Below are 24,110 nucleotides of genomic sequence, written 5' to 3'. Positions count from 1 at the left end.
TGCAAAGGCTAATGCCTGGAAGAGCGTGTTACCCTGGGTATGGAGCAGTGCTCTCACTCTTCCTGCTGGGACTGGAATGGTGCCGAGTTGGCAGGATTTTGCTGCCTGGTTCAGCAGCTTCAAAGCCTGCTGGTATTTCCTTTGAGTCATCTGGGTAAAGAGGCTGATAAGGCTGGGCCAAGGCTCAGAGCACTGTCAGAGCCTCTCTGTGTCTGCCTGGAAGTGCAGATCCCTCCAGGGCACTGCCACTGAAGGTCCACCTGGGCGTGAGTCAGGGCTGAAGCTTCAGCTCTTCTTCCTGCTGGGTATAAACATTTGCCTATTTGTCATGGCTCCTGTTGGGAAAAGCTCTGTAGGAAAGGTCCTGCCAGCAGGAACCGGTTGAAGAACAGATCTCATACACTGGATGGGGGCAAGGATGTTCCAAACGCCATATCTCAAAGTTTTGCAAACTTTTTCAAATCCCTCTGTGATGTTTCATGCATCAAGACCATGTTTGATGAGCCTTTCTGACCCTCTGAAGATGTAGGAGCCCTTTGAGGACTTTTAAAGACAATTTAGTTGTCCTTGTCTGAACAAGTCAATGTACATGTGCAAAACACATGGATAAAAATTTTCAGTTGCATCCCTGTGCCTAATTGTGCTCTGGTTTTGGTGGAATTTCATCTTTTTTCAGCAGGAAACATGCTTTGTGCTCTGATAAATGCAGTACGAATGGAGCCAGGACTTTCTATTTTAGCAAAGGGTTAGTTAGAAGAGATACAGGAAAGCTGGAAGAGTGACAGTCTCCAAAGGGCTCATGTAAAAAGCTGGATGGGGTCATTTCCACCAGTCACTTCCAACTTTCCCTGTGATTCCCCAAAGTTCTCCCAAGACAAACAAAACCCTGTTTGCTGAGGCTTTCCCAATTCTCCCTCTGACACCAGAGCTCTCTTTAGTGGAGACAAATTCCCCAAAGCTGTTTGCAGTAACTGCTGCCTAATGACTATCATGCTGCTGGTTCCTCACAGATTACTTCAAGATGCTGAGATCCTGCATGTCTAATCTAATTGGCTTCACTTTGGATGCCTGTGAGAGATGAAGTTGAACTAAATAAATGTAAATGAAAACAAACCTCTCATGTGCTGCTGAGGAGCCCTGCTTGTCATGTAAAGGTCAACTGCTGTCAGGCCACTGCTAAATTATAGCATTTTCTTCTCCAGTCTGGGAGAGATGCTGAACCAACAGGGCAGAGCTGCAGTTGGCAGAGGTGCAGATTAGACATGAGGCTGGAGTGGGATGTAACTTTCTCACTGCTTCAGGCCACGTGGCAGTGGGAGAAAACCTTCCTTAAGGGCACTCACGGAACATCTGGGAAATAGGATTTGCTCCGCTACCGATTTCCTGCGTGTCGCTGAGCAACTCAATCTTTCCCATATTTCATCTTCTCTTGGATTGAAAAAATAGTACTGGTACTGTTTCTCTGCTTCTGCAGGGAGCAGTAAGGACAAGGACCTTGAGAGGTGGCTTGTATGCTTTGCCCCATAGGGTCTTCTGAGTCCTGTAGATAGAAATAAATTCAAATTCACGTGTCAAATGTTTAACATTGGTGCCAAGGAAAGAGATAGAGCTTGGAGAGGTCATGACAAAATTATGTATCACATTGAACTGTGCCAGAAATTCCCTTTAGCTTTATTTCCACAGTGAGAGGCTCTGTTTACGTCAGCATGTACAGACTCTAAAGAATCTTCCGACTTTCTGCACCAGGCTGGGAAGCTTGCAACAAAATCCTGGGATGAGGCTAATATTGTCCAGTGTCTTGGCCAAATGTACTGTACAAATCTCAGAGTTTTCTGCACGTTCAAAGCATCTCCAGACTAGTCTAAAATGTCCAAAACTGAGGACATATGGAAATGGGCAGTATGCTACGGACAATCTCCTATAATATCAGTGGAACCTCCATTCTCCATGAGGAGTTCACAGTGTATTCCCAGATGTTGCCAACAAATACCAGAGGGGAAAACCTCCAGAAGCTCCTTGTTCGTGGTTTCAGTCTTAATAACCCTGTTGTAGTTGCTGTCATAAGCACTGATCCCTGTTCTCACCCTTCCTTAGTCTGGTAGAAGAAAAGCAGAAATATGATATGTAAAGGTCCTTGACACTGAACTGACACTTTATTTTCTTATAATCTGAGTAGTTACAAAGTGTTATGTTGCTAATCTTCTGATCTTCCTTCAGTTGAAAAGAAACTTGTCAGCAGAAAGAATATTCTCTGGAGGCACATAAAGAAGGATGTCAAAGAGGCATTCACGTAGGTGAATAAACTTTTACCTCCACAGACAATATGTAAGTTTTTTCATGTGCACTGCACACCTGAAACAGGAGAAAACTATCTTTTTTGTCCGTGCTTTGTTCACGAAGTTGCTTCCATCTCCTTTAAAATGGGCTTTGGGCAGAGGAGGTGAGCACTAATAATCTTCATCCACTTGTTAGTCAGACATGGTCTTATCAGAACCAGGCATCAGTAAATGCTTCTTAATCTTGCCTTTACATGGAAAATAAACCTATTCTTGCCGTCTAGAATAGACTTATTTTAGTGCTGCAGTTTTAACCTTTCTCTGGTTTGTGTTTAAAGCAGGAAGCATCCAGTTTTTATGGATTTACCTTTCAGATTATGAAATATTACTCCTGGCTCTTAGGAACCCATTCAGTTTTGCTTTTCCTGCTGCAAACAAGAAGTGATATCATCCCTGCCATAATTGAGGGGTTTTTTCTTTTACATTAAGTGCTTCATCTTCTGGAAAAGTAAAGACACATCTGAAAGGTCCTTCCCTTACATTTCTCAATGCACAGCTGTCCTCATTACCTGTAACCACAGAGCCCAGTTAGCATTTCCATGTAATACTCCAAGTTATAACTCTCAAATATGGTAATATTTAAAATGCAAGGAGCAATTTCTCAGTACATTGCACAGCCACAAGCTCATTTCAGTGCTTACAAATGCACTTCACTGGATGCAGAATATAGATTTCATGTTGTTTTCTTATTAAAACAGTTTTGGACTCTCGACCTTAATACCCTATATGGTCAGATATGAAGACAATTCACTACTAGGAGCAGTGCCAGCTGATGTCCTAATCATTCCTCTGTTGCAGTGTATTCCATCCCTTGAAGATGGAGTACAGTATGGAAATCCAAAAGGATGAGTTGAATTTCAGTACCTCTACCCTGAGGACTTTCAAAATCCAGTTCTGAATTATTCTGAGTGTAGAGCCAAGTAGAGCTCCACTGTGATGTGGGATTTTAAAAATATCCCTTGGAGACTAACTAGAAAGATATCTTTTCATGCTGTATGACAGGAATAATAATTTAGGTGCTCACTGGGCACTAAGATATTAAACTAATTATTAGACAACCCTGGCTTGTCAACAATGCAAAAATTTCCTCTAATTGCACATTTCTTCTTTCCTCTCATTCCACCTTTTCCTCTACCTGCATCCATGGGGACATTCTTTCCCCCAATTTCATTCCTGTGTGCTCATGTTCCCTCCATTCCACTCCATCACAGTGTGCAGGAAAATGAACCTTTAATCTGAGAGGAAGAAACTCCTTCCAAAACAATAGGGGAAGAAGTGTTCCTATCGTGGAAGTAGGTGAAAACATTTCTTCAGCAGCCATTTAGTTTCTTTCTTCTTTCATTGTCTACTCCACTAGCATGTTTTAAAATTAACTACAATATTCAGTAGCCAGTTGACAGCATGTCAGCAAGACTCCAGAAGGGACTCAGTAGAGAGTCTCTGGTCCATGCTAAGGCCAGTTTTACAAGGGCTTCCCTTCTCTCCTGAAGCACTGCAGGGATAATAAAAGATCTTTCCTCCCTGCACTGTTCCTACAGACAGTGCATTAAAATTTTACTTCACATCAGCAGTTCTGAGTCATCTCCACGCACAGAGGCTTTCCTTGTTGTGTGGAGGAGGTTCATTAACACACACAGCAGCTACTCCTATGCAGCCACCCAGGCTGAGGTGCTTAACACCCTCAACCATTCCATTTGCCTCTTCAGATCAAATGACTGGAGCTCTACGTTAATGCTCACCCTCAGGTGGATTCCTCATTTTCCTAAATCTTGTCTCTTTACACTCCAGATCCTGGCTGCTCCAAAAGCCATTGCTTCCAAGAAAGGCCCTTTATGGTACCTGACTGCCCTTTTTAGTTCTTTGATGTCCTGAACTATAAGAGCAAAATGGGTTTTAGTCAATATCTCATAGCATGGGGCAAAAAGAGGTGCAGAGACCAGATGCAAAGGCATGACATTAATTTGGGTTCAGGCAGATACATATTTGCTTACAATAAGGCATTAGATGCGAAGAAGTGGATGAGTGAACCAGGAAAGCCCAGAACATGCAGAGAATCCACTGCCTAGAAGGCAGCTTTTGAGACCACTGGAATGGGATTTCTCCCATTCCCCTGCTGCATAAAGGATGGCAGAGGTTCCTTCCAGTCCTTTTCCTGCTCCTGCCCCATAGCTCTCCCAGCTCCCTGGCTGTGTTAGCCTGTGCATCCATATCATCTGTAACTACTGGTGGCACAAGAGCAGGAAACTGGGGATTAATGGGAACATTTCCTGTCAAGGGGATAACCAAGTGCACATGGCACAGAGAACCCTCCTGCAGCCGGAGCTGCTAATGAGATGTTTCCCCTGTGGTTGTTGAAGGGCTCATAACCAAGTTCCTGTCCTATTCTGTTTCCCAGCACTGGTTATGATGTCTATCTCACAGAGGGAATTGCTTACATTAAGCACTGAGATGTGAAGAAGTGTATGAGTAAACTGGAAAAGTCCAGAACATGCAGGGAACTCCCTGCTTACAAGGCAGCTTTTGAGACCACCAGGATTTTAACTGTTCCTCTGCTACATAAAGGATGGTAGAGATGCTTTATAGTTATAACTGTTTTATATATATATTTATGTCTGTACATCCTTTATACCAGGAATATTTTGTTTCTTGCCCTCCCCGGTGGCTGCCATTTTCACTCTGGGCACTGAGCATGTTGAGTCCCCCCCTCCAGACCCTGCACAAATTCTGAAGTATTTGAGCTTCAGAGAAATAGTGACAAGGCACGAAAGAGCCAGGAGCTGGGTCTCACAGGGCTGAGCCAGATGCCTTCATTCCTCCCCACACATCAAAGCTCCTGTGAACTGGGGTCTCCCACATCTCCCACAGAAACTGCTGACTTCATTCAAAATTACAATAATAACATAGACTATGATGATTGTTTAATTAATGAGCTTTAAATCTCTGGGGGAAAAGAAAGGATCGGTGTCTTGGCTGGTGACAGGAGTGATGGAGCCAGGGCCCATGACCTCCTGGTCCCACACTTGGTCTGAAGGAGGAGGTTGTTATCCTTGGCACCAGAGGCCAGTGAGACACAGCCACTCTGTGTGCTCTGAGCTGCTTTACCTGCTCCAATAAACCATCCACATCCACCCTGGTTGGGAAATGCCACTGCTGAACCCAAGTTGCTAGCAGGTAAAGGACAGGAGCGCTGTTTGTTTTAGTTCAGCTTATTTAAAACCTTATAATTGCTTTTCATATGGCTATATTCATTATTTATTTTGGACTTCAAGCAGGATTTTCCCTTTTAAAACTGCACCCACTTGAACTCAGCAGCTGCTTTAACTCATGCAATAGGAATGAACTGATATTTACAAGGAAAGGGAATGCATACCTTCCTATTAGATGTTTCTTTTTACTAGGGTCTATCAACCACAGTCTATCAACTGCCCTAAACCTCTAAATCTGGAAAGGAACACAGCATTTATAGAACCCAAAAAAATAATGTACCTTTCCATGAACTTTGTGTGTGCTGCTCTTCTGTGGCTGGGCAGCAGAGCTGCCAGGCACAGGCAAGAGCCTTCAACTCCTGACTCAGAGGGATCTGGTAATGTTGGGGAGAAGAGCTCAGAGTGATTTTCAGGATAACAAGCACCTCAGGAGAGGAGTCCAGGTGGGCTCCTAGAAACCCCATGGATGAAACTGAGGTGGCCTAGAGTGAAGAATTCTGCCTCATGACAGGGTAATGGCATTTCTGTCTCTTCCCCTCCCTAATTCTCAACCTATGTTTACATCTATCTTTGCATTTTGGAAATGCAGGATCTCCTTCGTTGCCCCACCTGCTCCTCCAGGTCTCTGGGACACCTTTCCCTACTTTCCACTTCCATCAGAAGGTTGGTTACACAAGGGATTATGAAACCAAATGGCTTTGACCTTTGAAGTGGGAAATCAATGGCTGGGCAGGGCTCAGTTCACTACAGAAATATTTATAGGCACACCAGGAACGTTGTATTAATTTCTTTCATTCTGGGCAGAAGGCAGGGAGCCAGCACGTGTTATGCTCCACTCACACATTAAGATCTTGGTTTACCTGCCCTGGCCTTCTGCTGTGCCCTGAGGAGCAGCTCAGCTGCAGTGTGGAAATCAGAGATTTTTTGGGGAAAGAAGTTTCTAGAACTGGAAACCCAAGTGCAGAAAACTCCTCCCAGGGCCCTCTAGTGTCCCCAAGGACTCAAAGAGCTGGACACAGGTGACTGTGCAAGAGGAGTGCAGGCAGAGGGATTGGTTTCCTGGAGAAATTCTCTGCTTTCTGTGCTGACTGCCAGGGCTGGACCATCGCTGCACCAGCATCTCCAGGAATGCAATCAAAAAGTCCTCACACATCAGGCACGTGTGGGGGGGGGGGGGGGTGGAGGCAAAAAGCTGAGCCTTTGATACTTTGCTGGTGAACTGAGGGAGAGTATTCCTGTTCTCTGGAGAACGGGGAAGAATTCTGGAGGATACAAGGTTCTCAAAATGTTGAGTCTGTGCCTCCATTGAAAAGATCACTAGCGAGAGCAGGATAGAAAAGCCAGGCTTGCAGGTTCTCTGTTTATCTGGTCAGACATGCAACCATTTTTTATCCCAAGAGTTCTGCCATGAGCTGTCGGAAGGGGTGAATTTGAGCTTGCCAAGGTTAATTTTAGTAAGAGACAGCCTTACACGCTTCCCTCAGGGCTAGCAACACACAAAAAAAATTAAAAATAAAATCAACCACAGATTAAAATCAACCAATTACCATACCATAGTAAATAAAAATAGTAGCCAGAGATGTAATCGCACGTGCTATTAAAACGCAGTAACATACAAAGCATCATTCACAGATACCATCTCCGAGGTGAATGCCACATACAATAGCCCATCTAGAAGCAATTACTGACATTGTTTAAGGAGTTAAACACTGTTTGTCTGACATTCCAAAGCAGTCTCGGGTGGGTAAAGAGCCTGGATGGTGAGGAAACACAGTGCCTTTCATTTTCATGGGTTTCTCTGCATTTAGCCCCAGTTCTAAAGAGCAGGAGAGATGAGAATGGTATAGAGTTGGTGGGATACTCCATACAAACTGGAAATGTGCTGCACAGTTCTCCCCGAGGGGGTACAATTTAAACAGGGTTCACATCAGAATGTCGGGATCAGGCTGAGAGGGGGCAAATGATGTGTGAACTATGGAGACTGAATTCTACCTGTTTTACACCTCACCTCGACATCTTAGTGCTTACTGCCCATCTTGCGACTAGACACGGTCCTCCATTAGGAATATTGACTGATGGTAACCAGTTTGCATGTTCTGGAGGTGTTTTTGTCCAGGACTCTCAGTTTAATCATTTTCCTAAAACACATACACTTCTAAACGATCTTTCTTCCCCTCAAACCTCACATAACACAACTACTGACTTTCTTTCAGGACATCAATTCACTTCAAGGCTAAGAGCAAAATCTCTATGACAATTACCATTGCAAATATCCATTTTCTGTGTAAAACAGGAAGACTGATGGCTACAGCCAGGCTGAAGCATTACGAAGAAATGAGACAAGCCTGACTTAACCTAAGCCACTTTTGAATTGTAATTGTCTTTTTCCAGCAATGTATTTAGGGTAAGGATGGGTGGCCCTATATGTTGTAACCACAGAGAACAACAAATATTTTAGCATTATCCTGTGAAGTTTGCTCCAAAAAACCAGACAGACATTACTGGATGTCCTCTTTAAGTATCTGGAGAAATAAGGATTAATTGATTCTGACTTAGTATGGGAAAACAGAAAATTAAGGATACAAGGACTGCAAAGATCCATGTGATCTAGGAAGCAAATACCAAGCACTGGAGTATTTTCTCCATGTGCATATTGACACTCCAGCTCTGGAGCCACCAATGCACTCACTCAAGGGCTCAGACCTTGCTGCTTTGCAGGGATTGCACTGCACATGTTGGTGCAGTTGCTTTTCAACCATGCCAAGGGCCATGCCCAGTGGAAATGGTGATTGAAAAAAATTAACCCCACCCCTGGGTTTGGTCCAGATGAAGCACATCCCTGCAGCACCCACCACAGCCATGTCACCCTGCAGCAAATCCTCCTCCAGCTCTCAAACCATCTCTTGGAGCTGAGGGAAAACTTGCTCTGAGCAGCCGCCACACAAGCTATTTTGGGTTTGATATGCGGCAGATTTGATAAGAAAGCTCTCAGGAAAAAACAAATTTCCTCTTGGACTCGGTAGAACTGGGCACATATTCCGGCACATAGAGTTCCTTTTCCTATAAGCTCATGAAGTAGCCTTCTAAAATTAGGAATGAGGTGGAGGACTGTCCCCACTGCAAATAGGGATCTGTATCCTCAAGAGCAGGTCAGTAGACCCTCATTGATGGAGAAGTGGAGAGCACAAAACACTCTGTGCTTCTCATGTTCTTCCCTGGTGTGCCTCCTTTATCCATACCTATTATTTACACAAGTCAGAGCTTTACACTGGGTCTGTCACAAATTGCCTCCTGCCTAAATGATACTGAGCATGATCTGAGGACCTCAGGACACCTTGCAAGAACAAAGGCAGGGAAGAGGTTATAAATTAAAAGGCACCTTTAGTTTGGCCACAACTCAGTGCATTTGTCTTTGAATCAGACTTTGCCTCACACTATGAGTATGCAGTTCAGTGTGACTCCAGCCCAGGGTCCCATGAAATCATGGCTACATTTGTGCCTTATCAGCTCTGTGGCCCCAGGTACCCATTGCACCTGACTAGTGTCCCCTCTGATCTGCTGGGTGGGGGTAATGGAGCAGAAGACACCTCTGTGCTGAAGTCTGGAGCACTCAAAAATTCCCCTGCTTCAGCCTCACACCTCGGCTCTGCACCATGCGAGGAAACAAGATCCTGGGGAGAGGACAAGAAAAGACTGCTGGGCTCAGAGGTCATTGCCAGGGATAAACCAAGAGGGAGGTGTGGGTTAGAGACAGTGATCTCCTCTGCTTGTGAAAACAATGTTCCATTATGGGAAAAACAGTAATAAGAAGAAAAAGGTCTTGATGGGAATCTTTTTATCTCTGGCTGTTATTCCGATGCTCTCTTCTGTTTCCTCTGCTGCCCCCATGTTGTGTCATTTTGTAACCTGTATTCACCATCAGTGTTGATTTACAGGAGAGCAGTTCACTATTTGGCCCAGAGACAATGAATCTCTGCTGTTCAGCTGTTCCAGCCAGTGTCATGTTCCATATAAAGTGCCTCAGTTTTCGCCAGGGTCATTGCTCATGTTCAGCAGTTTCCTTTTCCCTCGGTCTAGTCTGAAAAAAAACCCTGCCTGCCTCCCTACAAGTGCTGGTACTGCAGAGGTTAATAGCTGTGATCTCCCACACTCAGCAGGTGCTCTGGGAGATGTACAGAGAGGACCAGAGCATCCTCCTGCCTTGGTGCAGGGGGTTCTTCCTTGCTCACTTTCCCTTCCCACTTTCACAGCACCCTCACGAGGGATGATGGAGGGACGGTTGCATCTGTGGAAGCGTTAGGGATGCTCCTGACAGGTGTTGTCTCAGGCATTTCACACCTACCTGCAGCCCTCAGAGTGGAGGAGATCCTCTTCACTGTCCCTTCCCCTGTAGGGGCACAGTATGGGCACAGTCCCTGGGGGTGAATGCCCGAGGGTAGAGGTGGCAGCATCTCCCTCTTCAAAAGAGTCAGGAGTGTTTCTGTCCCTTCTGCTGTCCTTCCTGATTCAGGTGAGTGTCAAAGAGAGCCCTGGACTACTCCTTACTGCTGTGGGTTCCTGGAGCAAAAAGACACCTCGGGACTCCTACCTGATCGTGCAAAGAGCCCTAGGAGAGAAATGAGCAAAAAACACCCCCCCACTTTATCACTCAAACCCTAATTTCTGATTGCACCATTGCTCCAAAAAAGCACAAAGGAGAGACTATCGAGGAGCTGTGAGTCAGAGGTGGCTCCCTCTCATGGCTTAGAAAGTAAAAGAGGAAAAGAAATCGGGAGCCAGGAGCTTGTACTCTGCTGCCACAGCTAAAATGCCCAGAGCCCCCTGACCTCTGCCAGGCTGTTCTGAAGCAGCATGAGGAAGCCAAAAGAATCATAGAATCACAGAATAGTTTGGAAGGGATATTAAAGATCATCTCGTTCCACTCCCCTGCCATGGGCAGGGACACCTTCCACTAGCCCAGGTTGCTCCAAGCCCCATTCAACCTGGCCTTGAACACTCCCAGGGATAGTGCAGCCACAGGTTCTCTAAGCAACTATGCTGGGGCCTCATCACCCCCACAGGGAAGAATTTTTTCTGATATCTAATCTAAACCTACTCTTTCAGTTTAAAGCCATTCCCCCTTGTCCTGTCACTCCAGATCCGTGTAAATAGTCTCCATCTTCTTTGTGGGCTCCACTCAGGCACTGGAAGGCTGCAGTTAAGTCACCAGGGGAAGGCAGAGGTGATCCACAGAAAGTGTTCTTGTCTCTCCTCCTGTGGGCTGGTGAGCTGCCCCAGCACTGCTGAGTGCTGACAGCCACAGCTACACACAGGCAAAGGAATGCAGCAGTAAAAAGGGGGAAAATAGAGTGAATCCCCTCTAAGCAGGCAGTGCCAGGTTGTCTGAAGGGTGCCCAGGGTGGCTCAAACCAGGGTGGGCAGCAGCCCACCTGCAGCAGGGGCTGGTGCGAGTCAGGCCACAGGACGAGGGGCCTTTCCCTCCTTCAGGCTGCTGCTGACACCTTACGACCATCCCCACAGTGACACACCAGACAAACACTGTGAGTTATCAGTTCTCTGCAAGGAATTTTACGAATTCCTGTCCTGCCAAACACTGTGTTGGAGACTGTCACTTCCGAGCGCTTGCCAAGAGCCCGGTCTGGCCAGCTGCTTAATATCAGAGTGCTTTGTGCTTTTCAGCTTGTGATAAGCATCTGGGCAGGCGGGGTTAAGGGCAGCATCCTGCTAGTCACAGTCCTCGGGAAGGTCTTCCATGCCCAAAAGCCTGTCTGTTTTTTCCAATTATGTCAGCTGGGCTAATAAAAGTGATTACCTCCTTCTACCAACCCTGCTTTCTCATTGATCCCACAGGCTGTTCTTCAAATGTCACTCAGTGAGGAGGGAGCACACATCCAATTATGAAAAGTGAAAAGATCAGTGTGATGACAAAGCAGCAGGGTCAGTGGTGCAGATGTGCTGAAAATGCTGAAAAGTTAAGAACTACTCAAAAGCACAGATAGTCATGCAAACCCCAAAAGCAACTCAGACTTCCGGTGATGAAATTTGTTTTCATGTGTGGCAAATTCCTGCCTTTATTTTGAATCTGTGGCCACTCGTCCCACTTGTTGTGGGCAGAAATCAGCTCAAGACATGGGCCCACCCCAACACACCTCACATAGGTGAGAAAGAACTGCCAACACGTGCAAGAGCTTCAAAATCAAGGAAGAAAGATCAGCCTTTCTCCTCTTACTCCACCACAGCCTGTTAACCAGAGGTTGAGGTTTCTTTTGATACAGTACAACAAAGAAAATATATTTAGCTGTAAACTGAGCTGGCTGATTTCTGCACCCCGGGCCACAAAAACTGCCAGAGTCCTTCAGAGCTTCTGGAGAGAGATGCAGGACTGTTACCAGAGACCTGCAGGACATAGAGATGCCTTTGGTAAAGCACCTGTTATGAAGCAGAGAACTCAGTTTTAATTCTTCCAAAGCTGGTTTTTCCCACCAGGTCCCCAAACCTGCTTCTCCTCCTGTCAGGACTCAGGATGAATATATGTATGTCTGTTAGGATAGGGGACCTAATGCTTTCTGGATGCTTTGATTTGGTGTCTGAGTATTCCCATTTGTTAGGCTAACCCACAGAAACAGCACAGCAAACTCACTGGGTCACTACCAGACACTTACCTCGAGTGCTTTCTATAGCTTTCAGATCAGTTATTAAAATAGAAGGGGGAACAGGGAGCTGAGGATGATGTCTAATTCCCAAACCTTCTGCTTTTCCTTCCCCGTTCTGCTCCACACTCTCACTATTGCATCTCATCTGCACCTCTGCTTTTCCAGCAGCTTCTTGGCATGCTACCCCTGGAAGGTGAATGCTGCTGGCCCTGAGCAGAGAGTGTGTAGAGACTTGTGTTCACCAGAGCTGAGAATGGATATGACACCCAGCAAGTGCTCTCGGAGCCTGTGTCTGCCTTTGGGCCACACACTCAGCTGGTGTGAGGTCTGTGAAAGTCAGTGGAGTTCTACAGACTAACACCAGTGGGTTACAGTTGTACCTGTTGGTGTGTGGGGGAGAGGACAGCCCTATTTATCTTATTTATCCTTTGGGCAGAGAAAGCTCCTGGTAATTAGCTCAGGTCATTTGCACCAAACCAGTGGCTCCTCTCAGTGTTTTCCCAAAGGCTGCAGATGTCTGCAGTGGGAAGGGGTGCCCTGTGGATCCTCTGTTCAAGTCTCTGCCTTTTTAAAACCCCTGAAATGGTGGATGCAATATTAGTGTGTGGAAAGTGCGGGAAACCACTTGTTCAGGAAGGTCCCTGCCTAGACAGACACCTCATGCCACTGAAACTGCCTTTCATTTCCTGATTCCAGTACCTCATTTGCCCCTCTGTCTTAAAACACAAAACTTCCTCTCTGTACATGCAGCTCTTCTCTATAAATATCCCCAGTGCAGTTGGGGCTGGCAGGGTGAAGGCTGCTCCCCAGTGCAGCCCCACTGCCACAGCTGGCACCTGGCCCTTGGCACCATGGTACCACCTTACCATGTGGGAAAAATGAGGTAGAATCATGAAAACCCATCAGACCCCAGCAGTTGATGTGTTTCAAATAGAATTCTACATTGGTAAGTGTTTAATTTGAAGGCAGGAGTCTGCCACTGCCTGTGCCATGAGAGGGTCACAGTTCTGTACCCAATGAGGCACTGACCTGCAGCTGCTGCTGGTGCAGCTGGTGGCATTGGGGTAGATCTGGGCAAAAGCAGTTCTTTCTTTACTACCTTTCCATGGCACAGGGCAATTCTAGAACCACAGGTTTCAGGCTTTGCTGTCTACTCCACAAGCACCCCAGGCCCAGCAGGCAGCATGATTTGTCTCTGGAAGGGCAGCACAAGGCTGGGCAGTGCCACTTCAGAGCCACGGGCAGAAATGAAACTCCAGTGGTGGTGTTATCTCCCATTAGGCTAAAAGGAAGTTTTAAGGATTCCTTAGTCCTTACTTAGTAAATTTGTTTGTTTTGGAGGGAAATACTTGTGATAGAGTCTGGGTCTGACCACATGCCTGGCTGCAGCAGTCACACAGCTCCCTGCCTTGTCAGTGCCCCCAGGACAGTTGAGGGGTGTCTGTGCCTTTGATCGGCTCTGGGGTTTTGGGGGCTGGGTGGTGACTCCTGCACTTGGATGTACCCCACCATCCTGAGTGCCAGCTGGGGTGCTGAGCTGGGGGTGAAGCTGCAGTAACAGTGCTGTGCTGGGGGCTGTCAGGGATGGGGACACGGGTGACAACCTGGCATGAGGTGTTACTAGTGAAGATGGGGGTTCTTGGAAAGCAAACTCCAGTGCCCAACCAAGGACAAAGCCTCCATGAGCTTCAGCATCCTCAGGATTTTCCTGGTGCTGTGTGTCCTGGTGACACCACAGGAGCATGCAGAGTGTGTGGGTGGGGTGAGAGGTGTGGGGACACTTTGGGGCAGGGAGTGTGGGGGCATTTGTGGTGCAGGGGTTGCAGGGACACTGCTGAGGTAGGGAGTGATTGCTTGGCAGTGTAGGTGGGAGGCACGGGGACAGTGCACAGCAGGTTGCACGTGGGGGTGCCTGGGGGACACGCGTGGGCAGGGGAGAGCGTGAGGACACCGCGAGGGGAGGGATCACACCTGGAGCAGGGGGAGCCCACGGTGCGGGCAGCACGCGAGAGGCGCGGTACACCGCGGGGATGCAGCACGCGTGGTCGGGGGGAGCGGTGACACGCGTGGGGCAGACGGAGGGGGAGCTCAGGGGGTGCGGGGGGGGCTCGGGGTGCGGGTGCCGGCTGCCATTGGCTGCGGCGGGCTGATGTCACGGGCGGGTGTCACTTTATAAGCTCCGCGGCGCCGAACGGGCTGGGAGACGGGAGGGCGGGCGGTTGGCGCGCGCGGGACGGGACGGGACGGGACGGGACGGGACGGGACGGGACGGGACGGGACGGGACGAGGCAGACAGGACGGGACGGGAGCGGTCCCAGGTTCGCACGGCGGGAGCGTCCCCGCACCTGCTATCCCGTATGCGCTGCGCCCAGAGCAGCGCTGCCGCTGCGGAGCCCTAAGCAAAGCCGAGCCCCCCCCCGCCGCCCCCGGGGGGCTGCTGGCGGGCCATGGCGGTGGCAGGCACCGAGCTGCCCGGCGGCAACGTCAGCGCCAACCAGAGCGCCGCCGACCCCACGGTGTCGCGGGACGTGTGGATGGTGGGCATGGGGATCCTCATGTCTCTGATCGTGCTGGCCACCGTCTTCGGCAACGTGCTGGTGATCACTGCCATCGCCCGGTTCCAGCGCCTGCAGACTGTCACCAACTACTTCATCACCTCGCTGGCCTGCGCTGACCTGGTGATGGGGCTGGCCGTGGTGCCCTTCGGCGCCTGCCACATCATCATGGAGATGTGGCAGTTTGGGAACTTCTGGTGTGAGTTCTGGACCTCCTTGGATGTGCTCTGTGTCACGGCCAGCATTGAGACCCTCTGTGTCATTGCTGTGGACCGGTACTTCGCCATCACTTCCCCTTTCAAGTACCAGAGCCTGCTGACTAAGAGCAAGGCGCGCATGGTTGTCCTCATCGTGTGGGTGGTCTCAGTCCTCACCTCCTTCTTGCCCATCCAAATGCACTGGTACCGGGCAGACCATGCAGAGGCCATCCGGTGCTATGAGGAGGACACATGTTGTGACTTTTTCACCAACCAAGCCTATGCCATTGCCTCCTCCATCATCTCCTTCTACGTGCCACTCATCATCATGGTATTCGTGTATGCCAGGGTCTTCCAGGTGGCCAAGAAGCAGTTGCAGAAGATAGACAGGAGCGAGGGGAGGTTTCACACCCAGAACAAGGAGCAGGAGCAGAAAGGGGGAGCTGGGTACCGCCGTGCCTCCAAGTTCTTGAAGGAGCACAAGGCCCTCAAGACCTTGGGCATCATCATGGGCACCTTCACACTGTGCTGGCTGCCATTCTTCATTGTCAACATCGTGCACGTCATCCAGGACAACATCATTCCCAAGTACGTGTACATCCTCTTAAACTGGCTGGGCTATGTCAACTCTGCCTTCAACCCTTTGATCTACTGCCGGAGCCCGGACTTCAGGTACGCCTTCCAGGAGCTCCTGTGCTTCCGCAGGTCTGCCCTGAAGATGTATGCCAACGGCTACTCCAACAGCAACGGCAGGGGCGACTACAATGAGGAGGAAAACGGCTACCCCCTGGCACCGGATAAAACCTGCGACTTGCTCTGTGAAGAGGGTTCCTTCCCTCACCCTGAGGACTTTTTGCACTGCAAAGGTACTGTGCCTAGCGGGTAGGGTACTGTGGGCTCTGATGTGGCACACAGTGGTTGTACAGAGGAGTCTTTCTAAGGAAAATGAACTTCCTCCCTTAATAATAATAGTGATCCTCTTCTAGAGCGCCCCTAAAATCTAATGGCTGCGAGAAACCCCAAACTCAAGCCTTATGCAAGTGGGGGCTGGCTCCGGCTAGGGCAGGTGGGCTGCTGGCAGCCTCCCTGGTTAGGGGCACGACCGAGGGTCCCTTAAGTGGGGTCAGGGGAATTTGAGGCTGTGCAGGATGCACGTCCTCGGAAGGAGTTTATGGCCGCGGCCGGTGTTGAACTACCTCATGACCTTGCTGTGAGCAGCCGATGGCTGCTGCGGGAGAGCCGTGCGGGGCGGCGGGAGCAGGGCTGGGGCTGGACCACCCCTGCCCCGGCGGCAGCCCCGCAGAGGAGCCGGGCGCCTCGCGGGACTCCTGCTGATTCTCTTCTCTTAACCGAGTCGGTGGCCGTGGGAAGCCCCCCCCCGGCCAGGTGGGCATCTCGGGCGGTGGTGCCAGTGCTGTTCAGCCCGGGGGACTGTGCGGAGGTGGCACTCTGCGGCAAAATAGCGGGGAAGGGATGCTGGGAGTGGGGCTGAGCGTGGGTCGCAGGGCTGGGTCACGGCCGCGGCTGTGGTCGGCAGTGGGACAGTTTTATTCGCCCAGAAACTGCGAATGCTTTTTTTGCCAAGCGCTATAGGACTTTCTGCTGAAATAATAATAGGAATAAATGGACTATTTGCCTAAAATGTGAGCCTGTGACTGTGGGACTCAGGAATGTTATACTGGGAAGTCGGGTGACATGCTGCTGCAACCACAAACCATCGTTCTGCATCCAACTAAAAGCTTTTAAAGCACCCAGTTTGTTTAACTACAAGTCTCATATGACAGTGAGCCCGAAGGGAGGGGAGGAGGGTTTTTATTTTCCATGGCATCCAGCTCAGCTCCGACCGTGGGACGGCTGCAGGTCTGTTGGGTTGGTTGTGGAGGTTCTTTTCCCCGTGTAACAGGCAGTGCCTCGGTGTCCCCGCGCTGCGGAGCTGGCGGCGGGCGGGCAGGGCTGGCGGGGCACGGCAGACACGGGCGGGCAGGTTTGGGCGGCAGGACAGGACCGCACTGCTATCGAGGGCTGGCTCTCTGGGAGTCCCTAGCTGGAGGGAAGCAGCAGTTTGGGCTGGGGAAGGGGGGAATGGAGCTCCCCCCCATCTGCAATCGCGGTGCTGTGTGACAGGCTGGACCCGCGGGCCGGGAGGTTGTGCAAGCGCGGGGTCCTTTTAGAAACACTCGGGAGAGGTGCGAGGAAACGGTGCCCACGGGTCCTGCCGGCGCTCCGTGGGACCGTGGTGTCCCGCGGGGGAACGCTCGGGCACCCCCCGTGCCTGGATCCCCCGCATTTCCACGCGCTTTCCCCGCACTACGGGGGTGTTCGTTGCGTTGCTACTTGGGCCGTGCCGTGGTCAGTGGGTGGGTCTGGGTGTCTCTGGGTCCATGGCAGAACTAGCTTTGCAAACGCAGTGGGGTGACCAGCCCGGAGCTGAGACCCCCCAGGCTGGTACCCCCCGGTGCAGAAGGCAGAGGGGTTTGGAGCAGCGCTGTGCGCTGTCCGGGGGAGGCTGGAGGCTGGGAGGGGGGTGGAGCAGGGTTTCTGGTTACCGACACCTTTTTGCAGTCCCCGTGTGGCCTTGGCTCTCTTGGCTGCTCTGAGAAGGACTTGCCCCAAGCACTGGTGCTGTCAGGGGCGACCCCAGGGAATGCTGGAGGGGAATCCCACCCCCCCTCCCCGAACGGCAGGGAGCAGGAGGGGGTGTCATTACTGATGGTCTCTGATGCTGCTGCAAGGTGTGGGGACAAGCTCCATGAGCTCTCACATCCCTCATGGTAAAACCCCACCTGGCTTGTACGGGGCTGGGGTCTGGAAACTCCTAGTGCTCCCTTCTTTTTTTTCCCAGAGTGGTACTGATCCTGCTTGAAACGGGTGTTAGGAAGGAGGAACAGTTGTAAAAGCCCTCTTCTCCTCTGACTCATCTCCACTTGCTGCCTTTGCAGCTCAGCACTACAGCAGAGGCAGGGAATTTGGCCGAGTCCTTCCCTCCTGCCTCTCTGCTTTGTTGCCTGCACCTCTCTGTGCCCTCACCTGCTGCCTTGGGAGGTATGTCAGCAGTGCCCCAAGCCCTCTGAGTGTGAGCCACCAGTCGGGCAAAGGAAGGGTGTGATCTAACGGTGTGGTGCGTGAGGCCCCAGGTCAGCTCCTCAGATAACCATTAACAGGCTGCCCGAGCAGGGGAGACCCAGCACAGGACCAGGACTGCCAGTCAGGTGCTGTTTGCTTCATACTGCACAAGGACTGAAAGGTGACAGGCTGGTGTGATGTGGAGTCGGTGTAGGTACACCCAGTGTAGGTACTCACACTGGAACTGGAGATGCACTTTACAGCAGTGCAGGCCATGATTATTATGTAGCATTGAGGGGAAGTGACAATTAACCTTTTGATTGTAGAGATCAATATCTCCTGTGTTGTTCTGTCTCCTGCATTTTGAATCTTGCCAGTCACTTTTATTTTGCAATATCTGGGGGCAGTGTGAGTTGGCAGGTAGCAAGGGCACACAGGGAGGAGGTGCCCCACAGTACTGAGGGGTTAGCCAGCCTCCAACAGGCTCAGTGATCAAACTCTCACCAGCTTTGGGACAGGACCCTCTGGCACAAAGAAATCCCCTGTCCACATCTTGGGGTCTGTATTTTCACTGTTATTAATTATTGGCACTTCAGTAACACATGTTGTGGACCAGGACTTTGTTGTCCAAATAATCTCTCTATTTGTTTGGCTTCCTCTGTTTATACTTCAGATGTTGTGGCTCTGTGTAGCCAAAACTGAGAGATGAGCAAGTAACTGAATGTAAATCCACTCCAGCATCCAGAGCACCTGGATGTGTAAGGGATAGGGGATGTTGGGCTGTTTGCACTGGGCAGTTGACCTTGGTACTGCAAAGCTCAGCTACAGTGTTAGGAAACCTCAGGCTTGCAGTGGAGTCTGAGTGTTGAAGAACTGATTTCTCTCCTCTAAGGTAACATTATTAAAATATAAACTGTGCAGTTCTGGGGGCAGCTGGAACTGAAAGAGAGAAATATTGGAGGAAAAAATATTATGGCATAACCAAAACCAAACCTGACAAATCTTTCCTATTTCATGGTTGGAAAAGGAAAGCTTTGGCCTGTTGAAATATTTTACACTACAAATATAGTTTTATAGATACATGCTAGGCATTAAAAAAATGGAGCATTGAAGTCAGAAGTGGCTGTTAAATTGGATTTTAGGGTACTTAGGATTTAAACTAGCAGAGAGTTGGCTCAGGTTAAATACATCTGATAAAACACACAGTGATAAACACCAAATTGTTATTGCAAACAGAGCAGGCTACCTCCTGTGCTGCTGGCTTGTACCTTGTGCCACTGCCACAAAGGTGGGTAGAGGATGAGAGGGATACTGCCCACCCATGTCAGTGGGGACACGGGTGGGATGTGACCCCCAGGTGTCTGTGCGTGCAGCTGACTCGAATTTGGCATTATGTTCACTGCCTTTAGCCACTTTGGCCAAAGAGATTGTAATTGTTTTTAAAGTCTTAGTTGAGATGGAGATCACAAACACAGCTTTTGTGTTGTTACAAAATACTGCCCTCACTGTAGGTCCTGCTTGTGATCTGGGCAGCTGCAGCTTTCACATCAGGAGCTGTCTTTGCTTCATCCTCCAAAACAGCCAGAGCATTGAAAGCTCCTGAGTTATGCTAGTCCTTTGCCTCTTGGGAGCATTCCTGGAGAGCTTTTGGTTTCTGGGTAGCCAGGCTTGGAAATATAACCTTCAGCTTGCTCTGGCACTAGGGAGAAGTGGAAGTGCATGGGGAGCTGGCAGAGGGAACGGGGTCTAGGTGCAGATCCCCACTTGGAAATGAGACTCAAGCATCTTTTGAGGACTGGTTGTTCCCAAAGTGCCTCATGTCCCGAGTTGTTCAGCAATTCCCACTGGGCAGCATTGCCTATGGGTGCATATCAAGTTGCTGGGGGGTGTCAGGGCTGTGCCTGCCTCAGCCTTCCCTCTGAAACTGTGTCCAGACCGTGCAACCTCCCCTGGGGTTCAGGTCAAGGTGAGGCCCCTGCTGAAGGATAGTGGTACAGCAGAGAGAGAGGGAAGAGACTTAAGTTACAAAATGCACCAAAATGTTTGAAAATAGGCCAGGGATTAATAGAGTAGAAAGGAGAGCCCTGCTTCTCTAGAGAGGGAGCGGATGTGTGAGCAGTCACACAACGTGCTCTTCAGCTCTCCCACACGTCACAGCTGCTGGGCTTTGCAAAGGGCCTATTTAAGAGTTTATTTACTATAAGGGACATGCTTTTGTCATCGAGGGGAAGGTATTGTCAGAGCTGGCTGGCAGTAAACAGCAGGCTGCAGTCTATCTCCCAGCATCTCTTGCCCTTCCGGTATAGAATCATGGAATCTTTTAGATTGGAAAAGACCTTTAAGGTCAAGTACAACTGTTAACCTGGCACTGCCATCGATCCAGCCTGTCCAGAGCCATCTGCAGAGCCTTCCTACCCTCCAGCAAATCAACACTTCTCCCAAATTAGCATCATCTGTGACCTTGCTGGGGGTGTATTTGATCCTCTTGTGCAGATCATCAATAAAGATATTAAACAGCACTGGCCCAAAACTGAGCCCTGGAAAACACCACTGGTTACTGGCCCATAGCTGGATTCAGCTCTATTCCCCACCACCCTCCAGGCCCAGCCATCCAGTCATTTTTGTACCCAGCAAACAGTGTACCCATCCAAGCCATGGGAAAACAGTTTCTCCAGGAGAATGCTGTGGGAAGTAGGTGTTAAAGGCTTAACTAAAGTCCAGGTAGACATCATTCACAGTCTTTCCCTCATCTACTAAGTAGGTCACCTTGATACAGGACATCAGGTCCCTGTCTTCCAGGTCAAGGTGTTGGGTGCTTGGAGCACAACTGGTCTGATTAATAAAGACTGAGACCAAGAAGGCATTAAGTACCTCAGCCTTTTCCTCATCCTTTGTCACTGTGTTTTCCAAATAAAGTATGGAAATTCTCCTTAGCCCTCCTTCTATTGCTTATATAAAAATATTTTTAATTGTCTTTTATGGCAGCAGCCAGATTAAGCTCTAGTTGGGCTCCAGTCCTTCTAACTTTTCTCCCTGCATCACCTCTCAACATCCTTGTTGTTGCCTGAGTTGCCTGCCCTTTTTCCAGAGGTCTCAAACTCTCCCTTTTCCCCTGAGTTTCAGCCAAAACTCTCGGTTCTGCCAGGCTCGTTCTCTTCCCTGACGGCTCGTCCGGCACATGGGGACAGTCTGCTCCTGCACCTTTAATTACAGCTCCTGCTGCCAGGAGTCTCAAACACCCACACTGTCTGAGGGAAGGGCTCTGTCCCTCCCTTTGCCAATCCTCTGCCTCTGAGTGTTTATTTTCACTGTATGATGAATCCATCTCCCAAGGAGATGGGTTTATGAGCACATTCATTCCTCTGGCAGGAGGGAGGATGGCCTGTCTTGTGTGTTCCCTTCTCTGCTCTCTGTCAGTGGATACAAAGTGCCATCCTCAAAGTAGCAGGGAAACAAGGGTTTCCTAACCTACCATGGCACTGCCTGGCTGTGTCCCCGGGCTGTGAGGATTGAAGGGGAAGCTGGGGAAGGTGTACACTGGTCTTCTCATCAGCATTACCCCAGTCTTCCTCTCTCCAGATGCCTTTGCAGAGACATCCAGCCCTGGTGAAGCACCTCGTACCTTGCCTGACCCACACTGTTTGCTAACTTGTGCCTGCACTTCAGGTGTGCAATGTGTGTGGTACCCAGAGCGGTTCTGCAGGTTCAGGTGAGCAAGAGCTGTTGTGAAAAGCTGTCCTGGCCTTGGTCGTTGTTCTCAGCAGAGAGGCAGTGTGACTCCAGGCTCCCTGAGATCAGTGTTTTGCAAGATTAAGGTTCCTTTCATCACTGTTTTTACACTTTGCTTGGTTTCTCAGTTCCACAGTAGGACCACAGCCACTTTGGTATCTCCTCCCTGTGCAGCAGTCTCTTCCAGTGTGAAAGCTTGGCTTTTTCTGAGCAGCCCCAGCATTTCTTCCCCTTGTTATACTTTTATTGGAGCTATTTTGAAAGTAAACATTAGTACTAATCTTTCTTCCTGGGGGCAAAGAGAACATTTTGCAATGAACACACACCCTGGGCTGTGAGGATCTACCAGCTGAGGTAGATACACCCTCTTGCATTTCTGTGGGTCACCAGCGACATGGGGCACCCAGGGGAACCTGTAGGTGCTTTTTGTCACATTCCAGAGTAGGGCAGCAACATTCCACCCAGCACTGACTCTTGAGAGATGCACTACAGCTGTTCCTCAAGGGCTCCAGCTGCAGCTGGTGGCACGGGCAGGTCCTGTGGCACCACTGCTCCCTCTCACAGCCTCGGCAGGAGGACTGAGGCTTGTATTTGCCTGGCACAGAACAAAGTACAGCCAGCTGGGCTGGGAGCACAGTCACTTCTCCAGTGGCACAGCCTGGGTCTAGACAGAGCAGTGCATGCTGGAAACTGGGGTTTACACAACTTGAAAGTAAAGTGGTAAGCCTTGTAAGAGCAGAACACGACCCTGCTTCCCCTGGATCTGGCAATGGGTGTTCGCTGGAATTGCTGTGTAAAGGTGATGAATCAAGCAGAGTGTTTTAGTGGGCACCGGGCTTTTATAAACTTTCTTCATCATGAAAAAGTGGATTTGCTGCTTCTCTGTGCATGCAATTTCAGTTTTTTCCCATTTTCTCACCCTCCCAATGGCAGGAGCATACAATTGAATTTCTGTGCAATATTGCCAGTGCCAGTGAGAGTGGACTGGGAAATATTTAATTGTTTACTGTCGTTGGTAAGGTCATTTTTGCACAAGTTCATTATAGATAGATGTATATGTGTGTATATATATCTCCATTATCTATATACAGCAACATATAGATCTGTATATAAACAAGGAAATGTAAAGGTGTTTTGCTGTGCTAGATACATACACAGATGAAGATCTGTATGTTTAAAACTTGGAGTATTTATTGCACGTCCTATCGATGTTGTGTTTAAATAAAGAGTAATTATGGTATGCTTGTAGTCAAGTGTCCTTGCTTAAAGCTGTTTTGCTGGCTCCATTTCCCCCATACTCTCCAAGACTCTTCCAGTGAATCATTCAGGGCTCATTAAAGAAAACCAGCACCTCAAGATGTGGGTGCTGGCAGGGAGGCAAACATAGTGTGGACAAGAATTTTGTTAATTTATTCAGTGTTTTGAGCACTGGAAACGGTGAAGGACCTGTGGGTGCTCAAAACCTCACTGTAAAAGGGCTTATCTGGTTTTCACATCTTATGCTGGGATCTGCAAACAGAGTTTTAAAAGTCCACCTGCTTTCCTGTCTGTTTGGACTGGAAACAATGGCAGTCTTGGATGGCTCCTGCACTGCCATGGCAGCACTTCCCATGCTGCTGCAGAAACATGGACCAGTACAGCTGGGGGCTTTAATCCTCTGTTGCTGGTCACTGATGTCAGCATTCCCTGGAACTGGGAGGAAACACAGATGTCCAGTGCTGAGACTGCTGGGATGGGAAACATGAAACACTGCAAAATATAGTTGGCACTGATCTGTAGAGCCCAATGCTGTCCCTGCTCTGCTCCACCCCAGAGCCCCCACGCTGGCACACAGCAGGAGGGAATGGTGGCTCTGTCCCTTCTTGGCTGCCCAAGCAAGGTCTTACACCTCACAGGGCTTCTGAGTATTGACTTGGCACCAAACATTGTGCTGCAGCTTCTTCAGCGGGGCTGGTTTGGAGCTTGGGCTGGAAGGGGGTGATGGAATGAATTGCCCTGCAGGAATGGGGTGACAGAAGCATGGTGTGGTGGTAGGACACTGCTGTCTGTCCCAGGTTGTTTTATCTCCTAGATAGGATTGGAAAAGCTCATGGGAGTGTGTCTTTGGGAAAGTCTCCTGGCCTGTTCTCTGTTACCTGTTGTCCTGATGTTCCTGTTGCTTCAGGTGAGGGTGAAGAAAGAGCATGGGTAATGTAAAGTAGGATCCCAGCCCAGCATGTTGCAGTGACAAGTATTTTGCATTCTTTATGCCACTTAAGACCATGGTGAAAGTCTTGGCAACAGAGGCCAGTGTGTCTGGAACATTTTGAGGCTTCTTCCTTCCAGAAACAACAGCAGGGAGCTGTTGTGCAGCTTGGACAGGGAGGGCTTG

General features: G+C 49.4%; 1 protein-coding gene and 1 long non-coding RNA gene across 8 annotated transcripts in view; both read left to right on the top strand.

Moving 5' to 3' along the window:
* The window catches only part of LOC127473698 (uncharacterized), a 901,041-nt gene that overhangs the window by 854,500 nt on the left and 22,431 nt on the right, over positions 1-24,110 (top strand). The gene's annotated exons all lie outside the window — the stretch shown is intronic.
* The window catches only part of ADRB2 (adrenoceptor beta 2), a 32,095-nt gene continuing 22,431 nt past the window's right edge, over positions 14,447-24,110 (top strand). The window contains exon 1 of one of the 2 annotated variants that reach the window (XR_007905546.1): positions 14,447-16,807. Coding sequence is in view for 1 of the 2 variants with exons in the window: in XM_051793596.1 (XP_051649556.1) it covers positions 14,643-15,813 (1,171 nt within the window). In the remaining variant the exon portion in view is untranslated. The remainder of the gene's footprint in view (positions 16,808-24,110) is intronic. The other variant, XM_051793596.1, reaches the window with a different exon arrangement.

Source organism: Manacus candei, unplaced genomic scaffold (genome assembly GCF_025592945.1).
Source record: "Manacus candei isolate 608988 ecotype Guabito, Panama unplaced genomic scaffold, ASM2559294v1 h1tg000037l, whole genome shotgun sequence".
Lineage (NCBI taxonomy): Eukaryota > Metazoa > Chordata > Aves > Passeriformes > Pipridae > Manacus > Manacus candei.
Note: the sequence above shows the minus strand (reverse complement) of the source record. Positions and strands in the feature narration are given on the sequence as shown.